The following is a 15,168-nucleotide window of genomic DNA, read 5'->3' as shown; positions in this document are numbered from 1 at the left end:
GATTAGAACCCAAGACAAGCAGCAATATGGATTACAAGCCAATAATGATTTGGAGAAACAGAATGTAACCACAGGACAAGAATTTAGTACAGATGCAAATTAAGATGGAAGTAAATGACTAATGGGTGTATTCGTGGATAGTGTTACTTTTGTGCCTGTTGGGGTGGAGGAGCAGGGCATGCGGACCAACAAATAAGACTTCGAAGGACAAAGAGCATTTTGACCTATTCTTCCTTTAAGGAAGATTTCCAGGAGAAAGTAGCATTTCAAAAGAGAAGAGAAAGGGCTAATGGTCACTGAGCCCCATGCAGAATGCTGTGCCCCTCTCAAACACAATTTTGCTACAACAAATGCAACACGACACAAGTAAGTCATTCATGGGTAGAAAATAAGCTGGAACCAAGCAGGAGAGAAAACTGAGTTTTTCTTGGATCCCCAGTAAAGTCGCCTGAAAGAGAATAGAAGGAGTTTGGACATGACTTCAGAAGAAATGGGAGAAACTAAATGGCTTTGACCATATATGATGGGTTTCTGAGGAGAGTCTAACCAGAATGTACTTGCAATCTTTTAAATAATTATAACTAAACATGATTATATGTCATCCGTGTGACTTTTCATAGAAATAAATCATGGATCAGAAACAAGGTTTTGTTAAATTTTAATAAATACAGTTGGCATAGGTATATGGCTTGTAAAAACCAAGAAGGAAGCTAGTATTATTTCTTTGGAAAGTTATCTCATAGTTCCAAAGCAGTTTATAATTAAAATAGATGGGAATAATAAACATTAAGATAGATGGCATGTATGTTGGTACTTAAGAGCTTTCCTATAGGAAATGAATCAGCTATAGAAGTAGTGGTCTTTATTATAAATCAAGGTTCACTCATAGATGCGTTTTTTTACCCTCTATAGGGATACATGGGCATTTTGCTAAACTGCATGCCTGATGATCGAGGAATAAGAACCTCTGGTATAATGAAGAGAAGCTGGGTATAATCTGTCAATGTTGTGAATTTAGTGGATGGTTTAAAGAATTATATCTCACAACAATAATAACCACACAAAGAACAACAACTCCATTTATTAGCTACCTACTTGGTACAAAGCACTATATGAAGCACTTTAGCTTATTCTACATAATTGCGATAACTTCACGAGGTAGATAATATTCCCATTTCACAGATGAGGAGACTGTGGCACTGAAGAGTAAATTGACATGTCCCAATAAAAAAGCTCATAATAGATAGAGTCGTCATATGAATCATAGTCTCTCTAACTACAAAGCCCATGCCCTTTTATTGCATTACAACAGGGAAACAGTTGAAAGGTCCTGCTAATTTATTCACATTAGCACATTGGAAGAACATGACATTTACACTAGCAAGTGAACGTATTTATTTATATAAAGAAATACAACTCACTTCTTGAAAATCCTGCTCAAACTTCCATAGTTGCACATACTGCTCCATTTTTAGTTGGTGTTTTTCCCAAAATCCATCAAAGGCTGTTTCCATATCATGTACTTGAGTTAGTAATCTTAACAAAGAAAAGTCAAAAAAACTTTAAAAAGATTGATTTGTTTCAAAAATATGTAGATAAACCTAGTCTGACCATTAAGAATTAAAGATAAAATTTATGTTTTGGGTAACGCATTATCTAATTTAACTTCTATAATCAGTTTTTTGAGCACCATAAATTACATGGAATCTTGACTAGGGGATGAGACCTTTTGGTTTGTACAGGTTAGTGTGATGCCGAGATATATCCCAGAGTAATTTGGGCAGAGAATAAAAAAGTATTTGCAAAGTCCCCTTGGGGGGCTGGGGAGAAAGGAGGAAATATTTAGCTTCTCCTTCTGGGGAATTCTGATATTCTCACAAGCAGTGGGGACAACCAAATCAATAAGCTGAGCCCTCAATCTTGAGGTTCACCCCTATGAAACTTATTTGGACCTGAGGGGTCAGTTCCATAAGCTTGTATCCAATTAGTGTTTTGACAGAGTTTTCTTTGGATGTCAGGAGCTAACAAAAAATAGAAAAGAAGGAAAAAAGAAAACACCTTTCCCAGACTTGGCAGGCTAACCCGTGCTCAAGATCTCCTTCAGAGCTTATCCATACAACGAGTTTAGAGAATTGTTAGAAGCCAAAGCATAGGGGCCTCCCTGGTCCTTTCTACATATACATCTTGTCTTGGGCATGTACACTACAGTGCATGTGGCCCGAGGGAATTCTTCCATTTACATGGTTCTGAATGTCCCTTCTTCTCTACAAAAGTTTCCTCATGGTCCCAGGCACTGCTTAAGTTCTACAGCCAACAATCCCTTGCCCCAGGCAGCATAACTTGACTGCTCTCCCAAAGAGGTCTGTAGGAGAGCTCTGTGAGGACTGCCTTCTACATGTATGGCACATTTTAGAACAGTGAGTCCGGCCGGCCACTACCAGTGTTGGGCCAGACATACATGCCTCCAACATGTGCATGAGAGTTATTCTGCTTCCTATGGAACTAGGACCAGGGACCCACACTGAGAACACAGACTGATTCCACACTGAATCGGTGAGAGGCTGGAAGAGGAGTCTGCCAGGGCACCACCCTTTTAAGTAACCTTTTTCTTGATTAGGCATTTGCTTAGTTACTGCCGTCCCTGAACTGTTTTCTGGATCTTTGAGAAAGTTGTGTCTGCCAGTTCTTGCTGGTTGTTCAAAGGTTCTGTCGGACGGTAGAACCCTGAAGCTTCTCACTCTGCCATCTTGATCAAGGCAGGGCTTCACTTCTCATTCATACTTTTTTGATAGTTATTATATAACAAAATCCTTATTCTATTTATAACTTTTGATAACAAGTCCCTAAAATGAATCACCAAAATTAACATATTCGGCTGTTTCTTTCACTATTTCTATTTCACGTTAACTTTTAACTATAAAATCGCTAAATGAATTCTTAGTGTTACCTCTTGCCCTTTTTCATTCCTTCATTTTCGGGCTTTATTTAACCACCAGGGGAATTTTCTGTATCAGGAATGAGTTACATTGCAGTATTTCAAAAGAAACTTTTTAAATTTGCATGTCATATGCACACATTTTTATTAAATTCTTATTTTCTTTACTGAAAGGCTAATGTAACTACAAATATGTCCCAACTTACCTTCATATAATCAGGCCATCCCATCATGTTAATTCTATTCTATTTTTAAGGACGTGTGATGGATGGTTACTGGAATATTTGGAAAATTCTTTATTTGTTAATGACCATGTATCTCTACTTAATAACACAATGCAGACTACTTTATTACCAATGCATTTCAACAATTAAAACATTTTTATCCCTCTTTAAAAAAATAGGTAACTCTAAACCCAAAAGGGAGTACTCACTTATTAACAGTTTGCCAGTCACCATGTATTTGCTGATTATGTTCAAGTATTGGCCTGGCAGCTTCTTCAGCGTCAGGCACTTCCAGATTTGTCAGCAGAATTTCTCCTTCTTTGGTTACAGCTGTAATATCATCCTGCACAAATGCAGAATAGGCCACATTGGCCTGTTAGGAATCTGCCTCAATGACCTAAAGAGAAAGAACAGAAATCTCTGGCCTAAAGAATAGAAATGGAAGTTCTAGAATGGTGTTTGCCTTCACAACTGTCAGAAAATCTAAAGAATACCTCAGTATACAGGGTGCTTCTTGAGATGGTTGCTGCAATCACTATTTTCACAAGATCTTTAAGGGCAGAAGTTCACATGCTCCATTTGTAGCCTCCTCTCTTATGGATAGAAAGTTCTAATCTATTCCATTCTATTCTACCAATATTTTAGTAGACTCAATTAAACTGCTGTAGCACAACAAAGACTATCACATTAGTAAGAATGCAGTTGCATCAACCTGCTTGGATAGATCATTTATACAACCCAAAACATGGAGTTCAGAATGGGAATGAGGGCTTGTAATCCTGTATAGCTTAATGTAATGCCTGGATACATTCCAGAGTATGTTGAGCAGATAATTTTAAAATATTGGCAAAGCCCCTTGAAAGATGGGAGAAAAAATATGAAACTATTAAACTTCACCGTTGGGGAACCCCCTGATACTGTGTCAAACATTAGGGACTCCCAAGTCAATAGGCCAACCCTTTGATCTTGAGGCTTGCTCTTGTGAAGCTTATTTCTGTAGAGGAGAAGCTAAGCCTGCCTAGAGTTATGCCTAACAGTTACTATCAGAGGACCTCTTTCGTTGCTCATGTGGCCTCTCTCTCTCTCTCTCTCTCTCTCTCTCTCAGCACAATTCTGCAAGGAAAATCATTACTCTCCTCCTTACATGGGATATGACATCCAGGAGTGGATGTATCCCTGGTAACGTGGGACATGACTCCTAGGGATGAATCTGGCCCTGGCACCATGGGAAACTTGTATAAGAGCTAGATATTGCTATTTATCATCATTTGCCAAACCCCAAGCAAAATCATTCCTGCCAACTTTAAAGAACATCTAGGACTTTATCTGATCCTACAAAGGTTCCAGGCACTGTGATTACTTTCCAGAATCCTACAAATTCCAGATGGATTCCTTGGCCAAGTAAGTTCTGAAACCCAGCCTATTCAAGAACATCAACTAGTTCCATTCCCCTATTCCATGTTATTGACAGCCTTTTCCAACATGAAAAAGTTAGAATGGGCATAGCTCAAATGACCCTAAAGATTGGGAGAAGGATCAAAGGAGAAGGTAGAATTATAACAGAAAGATAAGATTTAATAAAAGAGTATGATTGCTGTATCATTATATTGGTATTTCTTTTAGTCTCCTGTACCTTAGAGCAGCTAGAAGTAAAAACCTAAAATTGTGGAGTTGTAACCCATACCAAACTCTGAGATCTGTTCTATAACTAATTATTGCGGTGTGCTTTGAAATGTATTGCTTTTCTATATATATGTTATTTTTCACAAAAAAAGAAAGGATGCAGTCACAAATAAGATTCAATAATATTCAGATATAGTTAGATGCTTTTCCTACTAAACCTTGTTACCATTCATTGCCTTTCCCAATTCTTATTTTATCTCACACCTAGCAACAATGAACTCATCATGAAATACATATTTCTACTCAGCTTGAGCAAACTACCACAACAATCATCACCATGAACCCCATCGTACAGACCAGGAAACTGAAGCACAGAGCATGTAAGCAAATTGTCTAACATCACACAGCTTGTGAGTGCTAGAACTTTCTTTCCTTGGACAGAGTTTTGCTTTTAGAATGTAATTCAAATTTTCCCAGTTTCCCTCCTCTTCTTAAATGTATAAGTGTCACCTCAACCTAGAGCTCAGATCTCTTTCAGTGTCCCCAGGATGCATAATATCATATAAAGGAAATGGGTTATATATGGATGTCTGGTACTTGTTCAAATAGTTTAAGTACTATCTGAAAAGTACTTAAAGTGAATCCAGAAGGACTTGCTGATGCCTGAACTGTTCCTCAGAATCCTTCCCAACCCAACGTTACAGACAGAACTGTTCAGGAAATCAAAATCAACTTGCCATCCCTGGTCAACTGCAGAAAACACTGAGAACTAGTACTCTGTGGAAAAGAGAGTTGTCATCAATCGAGCAACGTTTGCTATGTTTACAATGCTAGTTCACAGCAGAGTTGGGCCAAAAAACAGGCCTCCTAACTCCTTATCAAATTTTCCTTCTCCCATTTCACACCATACTGGTAGTGGAGGTTCACAGAGAACATATCTGACTGTTGATTCTCTTCTTGCTTTCCAAATGAGAGAGCCTTTCCAGGAGAGAGGACAAATTAACCGATTCCTTATTCTGGTGCATTTATAAACTATTCTATTTACAAATGAATGGCTCCCCAAGACAGTGCACTATTTATAAAGGAGTCCTTTAGAGCCAACATCCCAAGACATACTCCTGTCTTACAGTGTACTTATTTATTATTGTTTGCTTTATAATATAAAAATATATATCACTTATCTCTCTACACAACATTATGAAACAGATACACTAAAAACTGCACTAAGAAAATAAGGACCATGGCAAACTATTGGTTGTCTATGCTCTCAGACGTACCTTCAACAGGTGATACCTTTTGGCATGAACTGCAAGAATTTCTTCTATTGAAGGAATATCATCTGGTAGTTCTGTCTCAGCCAACTCGGTTCCGAAAGACTGTAACATCTGAGCCATTTCCTTCACCGTGAGGGCAAAATTTTCTATAGCCTGCAAAGAGCCAGTGATGATTTTAATTCTAGAGTAATTCTGTCAAGGTATCAAAACCTGGATTAGAAACTGTGTTTACTTTGATTGAAATATGACAGCAAACATGCCCTATGAATTCTCCTCTGCCAAGGGAATTTTTGGCGTTGCCCTTGGCAACCAACTCTATCATCGCATCTGAGCCTCTAAGAAATGAAAACGAGGGTGAGAGTCTTCCTGAATATCTTTTGAATTTAAATTTCTGTGTTAATACTAGGACAGTGATCAAAGTCTTCCTTAAAGATGCCATGGTCTGACTGACTTATTTCATGCCCTTAAAATGCACTGTGTTTTCCTTATTTTATTAAACTCTGCAACTGGTATAAACCACTTTATAAAAACTTTACGTTGCAAGAGAGATGAGGACATCAAAGTTGCGTTATAGGTTATTGAAGGCTAGACACTGCCAATTTTGCCTAAAGCACCTTCATATAAATGGATAGAACTGCTTAATGAGGAATAGAGATGAGGAACATCTGATTTAATTAAGCATCTTTATTTCCCTCTGTAGTATTCTCCCTTCTTTGAGATTTGGTCTCAAGATTCTGGAACCACAGACTACTAGCTGTGAGGTGTAGGGCCCTCTCCTCTTTGTAAATTTCTAGAAGAGAAGGACTCGTTGCTCCAAATCTCATTGCCTCAGGAACCTCACTGGGCTAATGCAAGCATATTTGCTAGCATTTATTGCAGGCTTATGCCAAGCACTACGCCAAACATTTTACACTTATCTCATTTAATCACCCCAGGAGCCTTATGAGGTAAGTATTATTAGTTCCATTTTACAGTTGGGGAAACTAAGATCCAGAGAGGTTACAGATCTTGCCCAAGGTCCTACAGCTCAAAATCAGGAGTGCTGAGATTTGAACCAAATCCTTTTTTTTCTTCTTCAAGTTACTACACAGTCACAGGAGGTGGGGGTGTGGGGTGGCTAGAGCATGAACTCCTTATTCCCTAGACCTCTCCTTCAGTTGTCATCCTCAATGACTCTTCACCCTTTCTAGATATTTCCTACGGAATAAAATCAGGATGTTGAGTTCTACACGTGTTTGAAAAATAGGAGTCCCAAAAATCTGCTTTTGTTTTTTTGTTTTTGTTTTCCTGAAAGAGGAAGCCAAGTCTAGAACTGGATGTAAAGGCTGATAAAGAAGTATAAGCTCTATGGTAAGGGCGAAAGCAACATACATTTCTGAAGATGATCCATTCACTGTGGCAGTACTGCAAGGTGCCGCCTAACTCGGGGGTTAACTGCTTGTCATCAATGTATGTCAGCAAATCACTAACTGAGCTCAGCATAACCACCTATATAAATAAGCAAGAGAGATACTGTTAACTGCCCTCCGTGGCATCCCGCCATTCAAGTGTACAATGCACTTCAGCATATATTTAGCAGAAAATTATATTTTATTGATGGTTCTAAAAGTTCTCTCCTGGACCGCCTCCCGCCACCCACATCTGTGGGTACTAGCAGCTTGCATTTACCAAACATTTGTTCTGTAAAGTAAAATTAATCTCCACAGACACCCCAAATACCTAACTTTCCTGCCTCTAGAAGTGTGCCTTGTAAATGGCCAAGCTTCTGAAGGAATGCTATGCCCACAACAAAGCAAAAGGACATTATGTAGTAAGGTAGAATTTATCAGGAGGGACTGGTCTTTGCAAGATTATCAAAATTTATGAGCACTCTTTTCCTAACCCTCAAAACGTATAAAAATCTTTCCGAAAAGAACATGGTACTGTGAATGAGCTCAGAATGTAAGTTCACAGGAGTTCAAATACATAAAATCTACTTCCGTTTTTACTAAAAAGTCCATTTCCTGGTTTTACACACACACACACACACACACACACACACACACAGAGACACACACATATACATAACATATATGATATATTTTCATTAGAAGGAAATGCTGTTAGATGTTTCAAATTTACATTTTTGAAAGATTTTTGTTTTCTTTAACATGCTAGGTATAAAACATCAACAGGATGGTACAAAGTCTTCATGAGAATTTTAGGACCAAAACATTCTCATACTATACATTTACCGGTAATTTCAGCATGAAATCCTCCTGACTAAATCGAAAGCCAATGTCTGTGAAAGTTCTTTGAAGAAAACTCGTAGGACGTAGTACCAAAACCAAGTGCAAATTCCCAGGAAAGGAAGCCTGTTAAAAGAACAAACAAAATAAAGAAAAAAATTGTCAAAGTACATATTCAACAGAGCACATATCAGAAAGTAAGCGATTAAAGGAAAATTTAAAGTCATAAAAGACATGGAAAGGCCAACACTTTAAAAATGGGATAAAATCTGAAAACATTGAAATAGAAATAATGTAAGGTCATCAGGTCAGATTTTTGCAGCACTCCTGGCATCAAATTTTCTCACACTGGGCAAGTAGATCCTATGTAATGAAGAATTATACCTTAAAGCTTCATTTTAAAGCTAGTTATTTGAACTCAACTTGCATTTTATTTCCTGTAAAAACACTTATATTTGGGAAGGAGGTTTCTAGGATACCCCTAAAAGACATAAGGGAGCCAAAATACTATAAGCTTATGTTAAGTAACAGAACACAGCCATATATTTTTTATATTTTAATGTTTTATATTTTGATTTTCATCCAAGCTTCTAGAACAATGCTGGCACATGATAGATGATCATGAAAAATAAAAGTCTTAGAATCAAGTGAAAAGAATCTAAAGCTTATTTCAGGATGATTCCAGTAAAATGTATATCGATATAGCTATATTACAGGAACTTGCCTAAAGTTACCTCTGGTTCTCCCTAGACCAGTCTATCTGCCTGGTGAGGACAAACTCTGCCCTGAGATCGCTATAGCACTTAACAGTGGATAAACTGAATGTGTCTTCAGACATGCTGTCTAGCCTTTAGGAATGATGTGTCCTTCAAATCTGCAAAACGGGACAAATCATATGAGTCCAAACAAATATTGGAAACAATTTGGCATCCTGGCACCCACTGAATGGAAACTATTAAAATTTTAAGATCCTGGCATGTGAATGACTTTGATAATGTCTTGAACCGTCACTTCAGAATGTACTGAGGAAAACCTCATGACCCAAAGCTATGGAGAATAGCTTCCAATAGCATGAGTCACTTTGGTACTCTTCCTCTTACAAGCCCACCCTTAAAGAATCCAGAAGGTACAAGTTACTTAACAGGTCACCATGCCACTTGCTAAGTGACCTCATGGGCAGCAAACTCCCAGGAAACACTCCTTTCTTATGGCTTGCCCTTCTCATCACATATCTATCCACTCCCATCCCCTCCCTCTCACTTGGACACAGTCATCACAATTGCCACAAAACAACTAGTTTGATCCTCTCTTTGGACTTGACATCCACTGGCCCATCCTCTTAGCTGCTCCTATCATAGCCTACAAGATCAGACCAACTCCAGAGACCTTCCAAGATCAAACCATTCTGTCACCAGCTGAAGTATCAATTTTCCACTCTGGTCCAGCCCTGCCCATGTAAGCAGAACAAATTTGTCTTCCACTATAGTACTGGGTTTAGGATTTGAGCCAATCAAGCTCCTTTCCAGATATCTGTCCATGGGAGCCATCTGAAGTAATTCATTGAAGAAGAAAGCACAGGATAGAAACGTGGAAAAGTAACGGAAACAAATGACTCGATTTAAGATCCCAACAAACGCCTTCTCCTCTATAGCCCTTCCCCATCAGCCGGAAGTTCTCTCCTAATGGTTATTTAGGAATATATCCTGTGCTCTCGAACAGTCAGAGCTCTTTCAGCCTGGTGGCCACTCTTTATTCACACTGTAACCAGTATTGTTTCTAGGACAGTGTTTTACAAACAAGGGGTTGAAAACAAATATCTATTCAATGAGTATCCGCGGGCTGTATTTATCTGTATCAATGTGTTTGTACACATGAAACTAAGTTCAGCACTGAGCAAAAACGTCCATTGTACATAAAGGAATTAGGAAACTTCTGGAAGCGTACAAAAGTTATTTTTTATAAGAAAGTCCTAACGTCAGTTGCACACAACACTGCAAAGCACATACATAGGTATTTCTTGTGCACCATAAATTGTTAAAAGCCCGAACCTTTTATTCTCATAATGTAAAATCATGCACAGAGCCAAAGATATAATTTTGTCCAAATAAAAAGATTCATATTCCAAGTAGAAGTTTTAAAATGTCATTCTGAGCTAACAGCTTTATTAGAAACCAAATGGTGTTCACCATTATTCAACTGCAATAAAATAAAATTCTTCCTGGTTTATTTACTTGTATTACTTTTTTAAAAAATTAGAGACATTGTAGATTTTCAGAAAAAATCACGCAGAAAGCATAGGGCTCCTATATTCTACCACCACCATCCCTTATATTACATTTGATTCAAAATATCATTTAATTCTATGGCTAATTTTTACTTTCTCCTTTCTTCTTTCTGGGCTGCCTGGATTTTTTAATTGAGCAAGTATTATCTGTTAAATCATAAACTCAATAAAGCAATCTTAAGTTTTTGAAAGAAAATGATCGGCATTTAAAGTTTCATGGCTGACCGTTTACTTCCTAATTGAGCTAGTGTTATTCAGCTTTCTCCAAAGTACATAGAAAGATTACTTGAGCAATTTGCTGGGAATTTAGTGCAGTAACGAGTCAATGAAGGGGAAAATTTAGTCAAAGGAGTGTTTGAAAGGTGTCCGAGGGGGGAAATTTCTAAATTCTAGTTTATATTGAAAAGTTGTTAACAGACTAGAATTATGAGTCTTTCAAGTTTGATTTTGGAGAAGAATGGAAACATTAAAGATTCAAAACCATTACAGATTTTATTTTTAAATTCACTTATGTGGCAACACCCAGGAAATGCTGCTTTTTCAAATGCTAATGAAATCTTCTCAGACCTGTCTCTATCCCACCAAGGTGAAGGAAAGAAAGGATGCATCCTTTTGTTCGATATTATTTTAACCCCTGATTTAAAGCTCTTCTGCCAAAGGATTTAAAAACTGTTCTTACAACTGTTCGTGCTGTCTTAAGCAAATATCATGACTAACCGGTGCTTCCTCATAAACCTGAAGATGGTCAGCTTTTGAAATAATTTTCTACCTCCTCACTTCTTTAAATTACCCTATTGTCGACACCCAAACAGTCCCTTCAATGCAATCCATGCAAACACAGGTCTCCATTCTCTCCATTTGTCCTAAAAAGCCCAGTTCAGCAGTTTGTGCTATAGCACGATGCTGCAGCATTCCTGCACTTGAATTTGGGAACAGGCTTTCCAGGACTGCAGGCAGAACCCTTACCGCATTCCTTCTGAACCTCATCTTGCCTCTCGGGGGATTTGCTTCTGCCATCTCGCCTATACACAAAGTACACTCTTCTTTTCCAAATGTCAATGCAACACTGATGAAATATGAGCTGCTTCTTGGGTAGTATTTTAAAACGGCAGCCAAATCCCTCTAACAAATAAAGCTACTGTAGCTGCTTCCACTTGCACCACCCTGGCTGCCTGGCAAAAAAAAAAAAAAAAAAAAAACCACTATCCCTGATTAGTCAGCTGATGGCTCCTTCTCTGCTGCCCATTGTAATTCAGAGTCGACACATTCCCCCAATTACTTAGCTAGACTGAACCTCTCGGATTAGCTGATGCTGGAATGCTAAAGATCAGGCAAGTCCTAAGAGGGGCGGAAGGAAACAAAATGACTCTCCTCTCTACCAGCTCTGAGCAGTCTTGGTGGCACTGGCCCTCTACTCTTGCGCAGTATGATTTTTAAGGTGGAATGCTAAGAATCTTTGTGAAGGTAGTATTCTAATACCTTGCACTCTTGTCCCTCTCTGGACTGTGACTTACATTTCCCTTCCGTTTGTTGTTGTTGTTGTTTATTTTTGTTTTTAATTAAATTATAGTCTCGGTTTTCATCTTGTGAAAGTTTACAGTCTGTGAAATTTTGCCCCAATGAAAATCTAGAGAGACCATAACATGCAAACTTTCTAGGATGGATAGGATTCTCTCCCAAATAAACATTTCCCCAAATTTCATAACTGAAACCCAATCTTGTCTCTCTTCCTCAATGATAACTCAATTCATACTGTAGTTTGGAATTTACAAAGTAAGGCTTTCAAATTGAATTGTATGATTATTTCACAGATACCAACTTAGACAGTACACCTGGCCATAAGATGGCAAGTTTCACCAGGAATTCTTTCTCAATGTCAACTCTGGCTCTTAACATCAGCATGTATTCAATATTGACCTGTATTGCAAACCATGCCCAAGGGGTCTCAGTAGTTGACATAAGAACTAATGTGCTCTTGAATATGGGTATGGACACACTATCACAAGCAGAAACTTTTAAACTTCTTAAAAAGAATCACACCGGGCGATGCAAAGGTGACTCAGTGGCGAGAATTCTCGCCTGCTGAGCTGGAGACCCAGGTTCAATTCCTGGAGCAAAAAAAGGAATCACACCAAAAACCACAGGTATTCTTCCCCACCACCATCAGTTTGGTAGTTACAAGGATAAAGAGAACCTGGGCTCTGATCCCTTTAACTGCGTATGGTTCATACTTACGGAGAATATCCCTGGGAAAAAACGAGAGGAGTGCATCACTCCTCAAGAAACAAATCATCACCCCTCGGTTGACCCCAAATTGGTAAGATTGAGACCTAATCTTATAACTCTCTTTGAAAAGCAAGACCTATGTTCCTATTTGATCAAAAAAAATAAAACCCTACCAAAAACTGATGCCATGTGCCAAATGGGCACTTAATGAAAATTAATTTAAGCAAGAGTACAGTGTTGGTCAAAAGGAAAACGCTGGGCGTGCTTTTTTGTAACCAGTGCTATATTTAGTACAAAAGAATCAATTGTTGGCATTAACTGAGGGTGGGCTCACCAAGCCAGAGGACTGATCCTAAAAGGTTGTGACAAAGTAAATAGCTTTTACTTCATTTAGCCTCATTGATAGGGCTCAATAATAGATGGCAAGCAAATTTACCCTCTACAAAGGAATTTTACCTTTTTCTAAAAAAACATTGAATGTATTGGTCTATCCATGATCCATTTGGAAAATGAAAGAAAGCAGCAAGTGAAAAGGGTACCTACTGGAATGCATGAAATTTCGATTTTTGCCCTAGTTGTTTGTTAAATGGCTGTATGACTTGGGATAGTCACATAACCTTTCCAAAGTATGTATATCAACCTAATTTCTTCATTTATAAGATAATTATAATGATACCTGCTTGCAGTACTTAGTCAGGAAATAAAGAAAATTAACATTATTTAAGAAATGTGAATGTCTTTCAGAAAGTGAAAGTATGTCGTGGATATTATGAACCATTGACTGTACATGTTGGATGATTACATGGTATGTGAATATATAATATATATCAATAAAAAATAAATAATTTTTTAAAAAGGTCAAAGGAGAAGGTAGAGTTATAAAATAGAAGATAGAATTTAACAAATGAGTATGACTCCTGAATCATTATATTGTTATTTATTTTAGTCTCCAGTGTCTTGGAGCAGCCAGAAGGAAAGACCTAAAATTGTGGAACTGTAACCCATACCAAACTCTGAAATTTGTTCTATAACTAATTGTTGTGATGTGCTCTGATATTTATTGCTTTTTTGTATAGTTATTTTTCACAATAAAAAAGTATATTGCACAAAATCAAGGTTTTGCTATTTTATTTTAGTAACTTGCATAAGTCTTTGAACTCTTCTCTTCACTGTCAACGAAGAAACACCTCTGTCAAACAAAGAAACAAAAAAAACACTTTGCTGACTTGCCTAAGATGAGGAATAATTCATGCTGGGTACTAAAAGAATGGTGACCTCATTCAATCTACCATATGATTTCTAGTATATTTTTGAAGCTTGTTGACAAGATAGTATAGCAAGAAGAGCATTGGCTTGGATATCCAACAACCTAGACTTTTGCCTTGGCCTTGCTTTGGCAACTCAATCCCAATGTGGCACATGTTATCTAACCAACCATCTTGCTCAGGTGGGAGTGACTTCATGAGACAAAGTAAGACTTTCAGGTGGTTGATGATGCTGAATCTCAAAATATATATATTGATTCCCAACTACGTGGTCTGCCCGATAGAGGAAGTTGGCCAAATAGTACTTCTAAGGATGGTCCCAATTTTACTGCTCAGAAGGACTCTTTGGGTTCTTTCCTGCCTCCTCTTCAGTGAAAGGAGAATGTGTTCAACACTGCACTCTATACTAGTGAGCCTAATAATGTAAAAGACCATCTTGGCTTTGGATAGGATTTTCTCGCATTCTTTACAGGCCTTAGGAAGCTGATGACTAGATTCCAGTAGGGGAGATATGTCATTTTTCAGGTGACTCAGTTCCCTTCTTCGTATCTCTGGGGAGGTGGGAGGAGGGGGAGACACTAGAAAGATATATATTACGATGTTAAAAGTGCTTATTTCTGGGTACTTGGATTACTGATTTTTAAAAAAAAAGTCTTTTTCTTTAGACTTTTCCATTTATACTCAAGAATATACATCACAGCTATTACCATTCCAAAAAAATAAAGAGTCCCCACAAAAACTTGCCTTACTCTGAAAGGCAAAGGAAACCATGCATCTCTCTTCACTCACAACTTGACTCTCTAACTCCCCATACTTTCTGCATAGGTTCTATTTTGGGTGGAGATGTTTGGCTCAGTCTCCTCTACCAAATATTCATGATGCTTTCCCACATCCCATCTATTTTTATTGTCTCCATCAAAAGCAAAAGAATCTTTCATTGTATCCCCCACAAACAGAAAGCATAATGTAAAAACAAAAAATAAACAAGAAACTACTGTAGAATGTGTAGGTACTTACCGAGATTTTTTGGAGAGAGATTTTGAGAGAAGACCATGTGTCCAGTCTTCGATCCAGAATAATAGTAAACCGGGAGTCAGATCCATTTTGCC

The 15,168-nt window shown here is 37.9% G+C and overlaps 1 protein-coding gene across 4 annotated transcripts in view; it reads right to left on the bottom strand.

The window, feature by feature from the left end:
* Positions 1–15,168, bottom strand: part of MCF2 (MCF.2 cell line derived transforming sequence) — a 128,439-nt gene that overhangs the window by 44,090 nt on the left and 69,181 nt on the right. For all 4 annotated transcript variants that reach the window (XR_013169606.1, XM_077146824.1, XM_077146826.1 and 1 more), the window contains exons 4-9: positions 15,077–15,167; positions 8,291–8,410; positions 7,428–7,544; positions 6,060–6,209; positions 3,369–3,502; positions 1,422–1,536 (exon numbers count right to left, since the gene is read on the bottom strand). Coding sequence is in view for 3 of the 4 variants with exons in the window: in XM_077146824.1 (XP_077002939.1) it covers positions 1,422–1,536; positions 3,369–3,502; positions 6,060–6,209; positions 7,428–7,544; positions 8,291–8,410; positions 15,077–15,167 (727 nt within the window). In the remaining variant the exon portion in view is untranslated. The remainder of the gene's footprint in view (positions 1–1,421; positions 1,537–3,368; positions 3,503–6,059; positions 6,210–7,427; positions 7,545–8,290; positions 8,411–15,076; position 15,168) is intronic.

The sequence above is a fragment of the Tamandua tetradactyla genome, chromosome X, assembly GCF_023851605.1.
Source record: "Tamandua tetradactyla isolate mTamTet1 chromosome X, mTamTet1.pri, whole genome shotgun sequence".
Classification (NCBI taxonomy): domain Eukaryota; kingdom Metazoa; phylum Chordata; class Mammalia; order Pilosa; family Myrmecophagidae; genus Tamandua; species Tamandua tetradactyla.
This window is presented reverse-complemented; position numbering and strand designations above follow the sequence as displayed.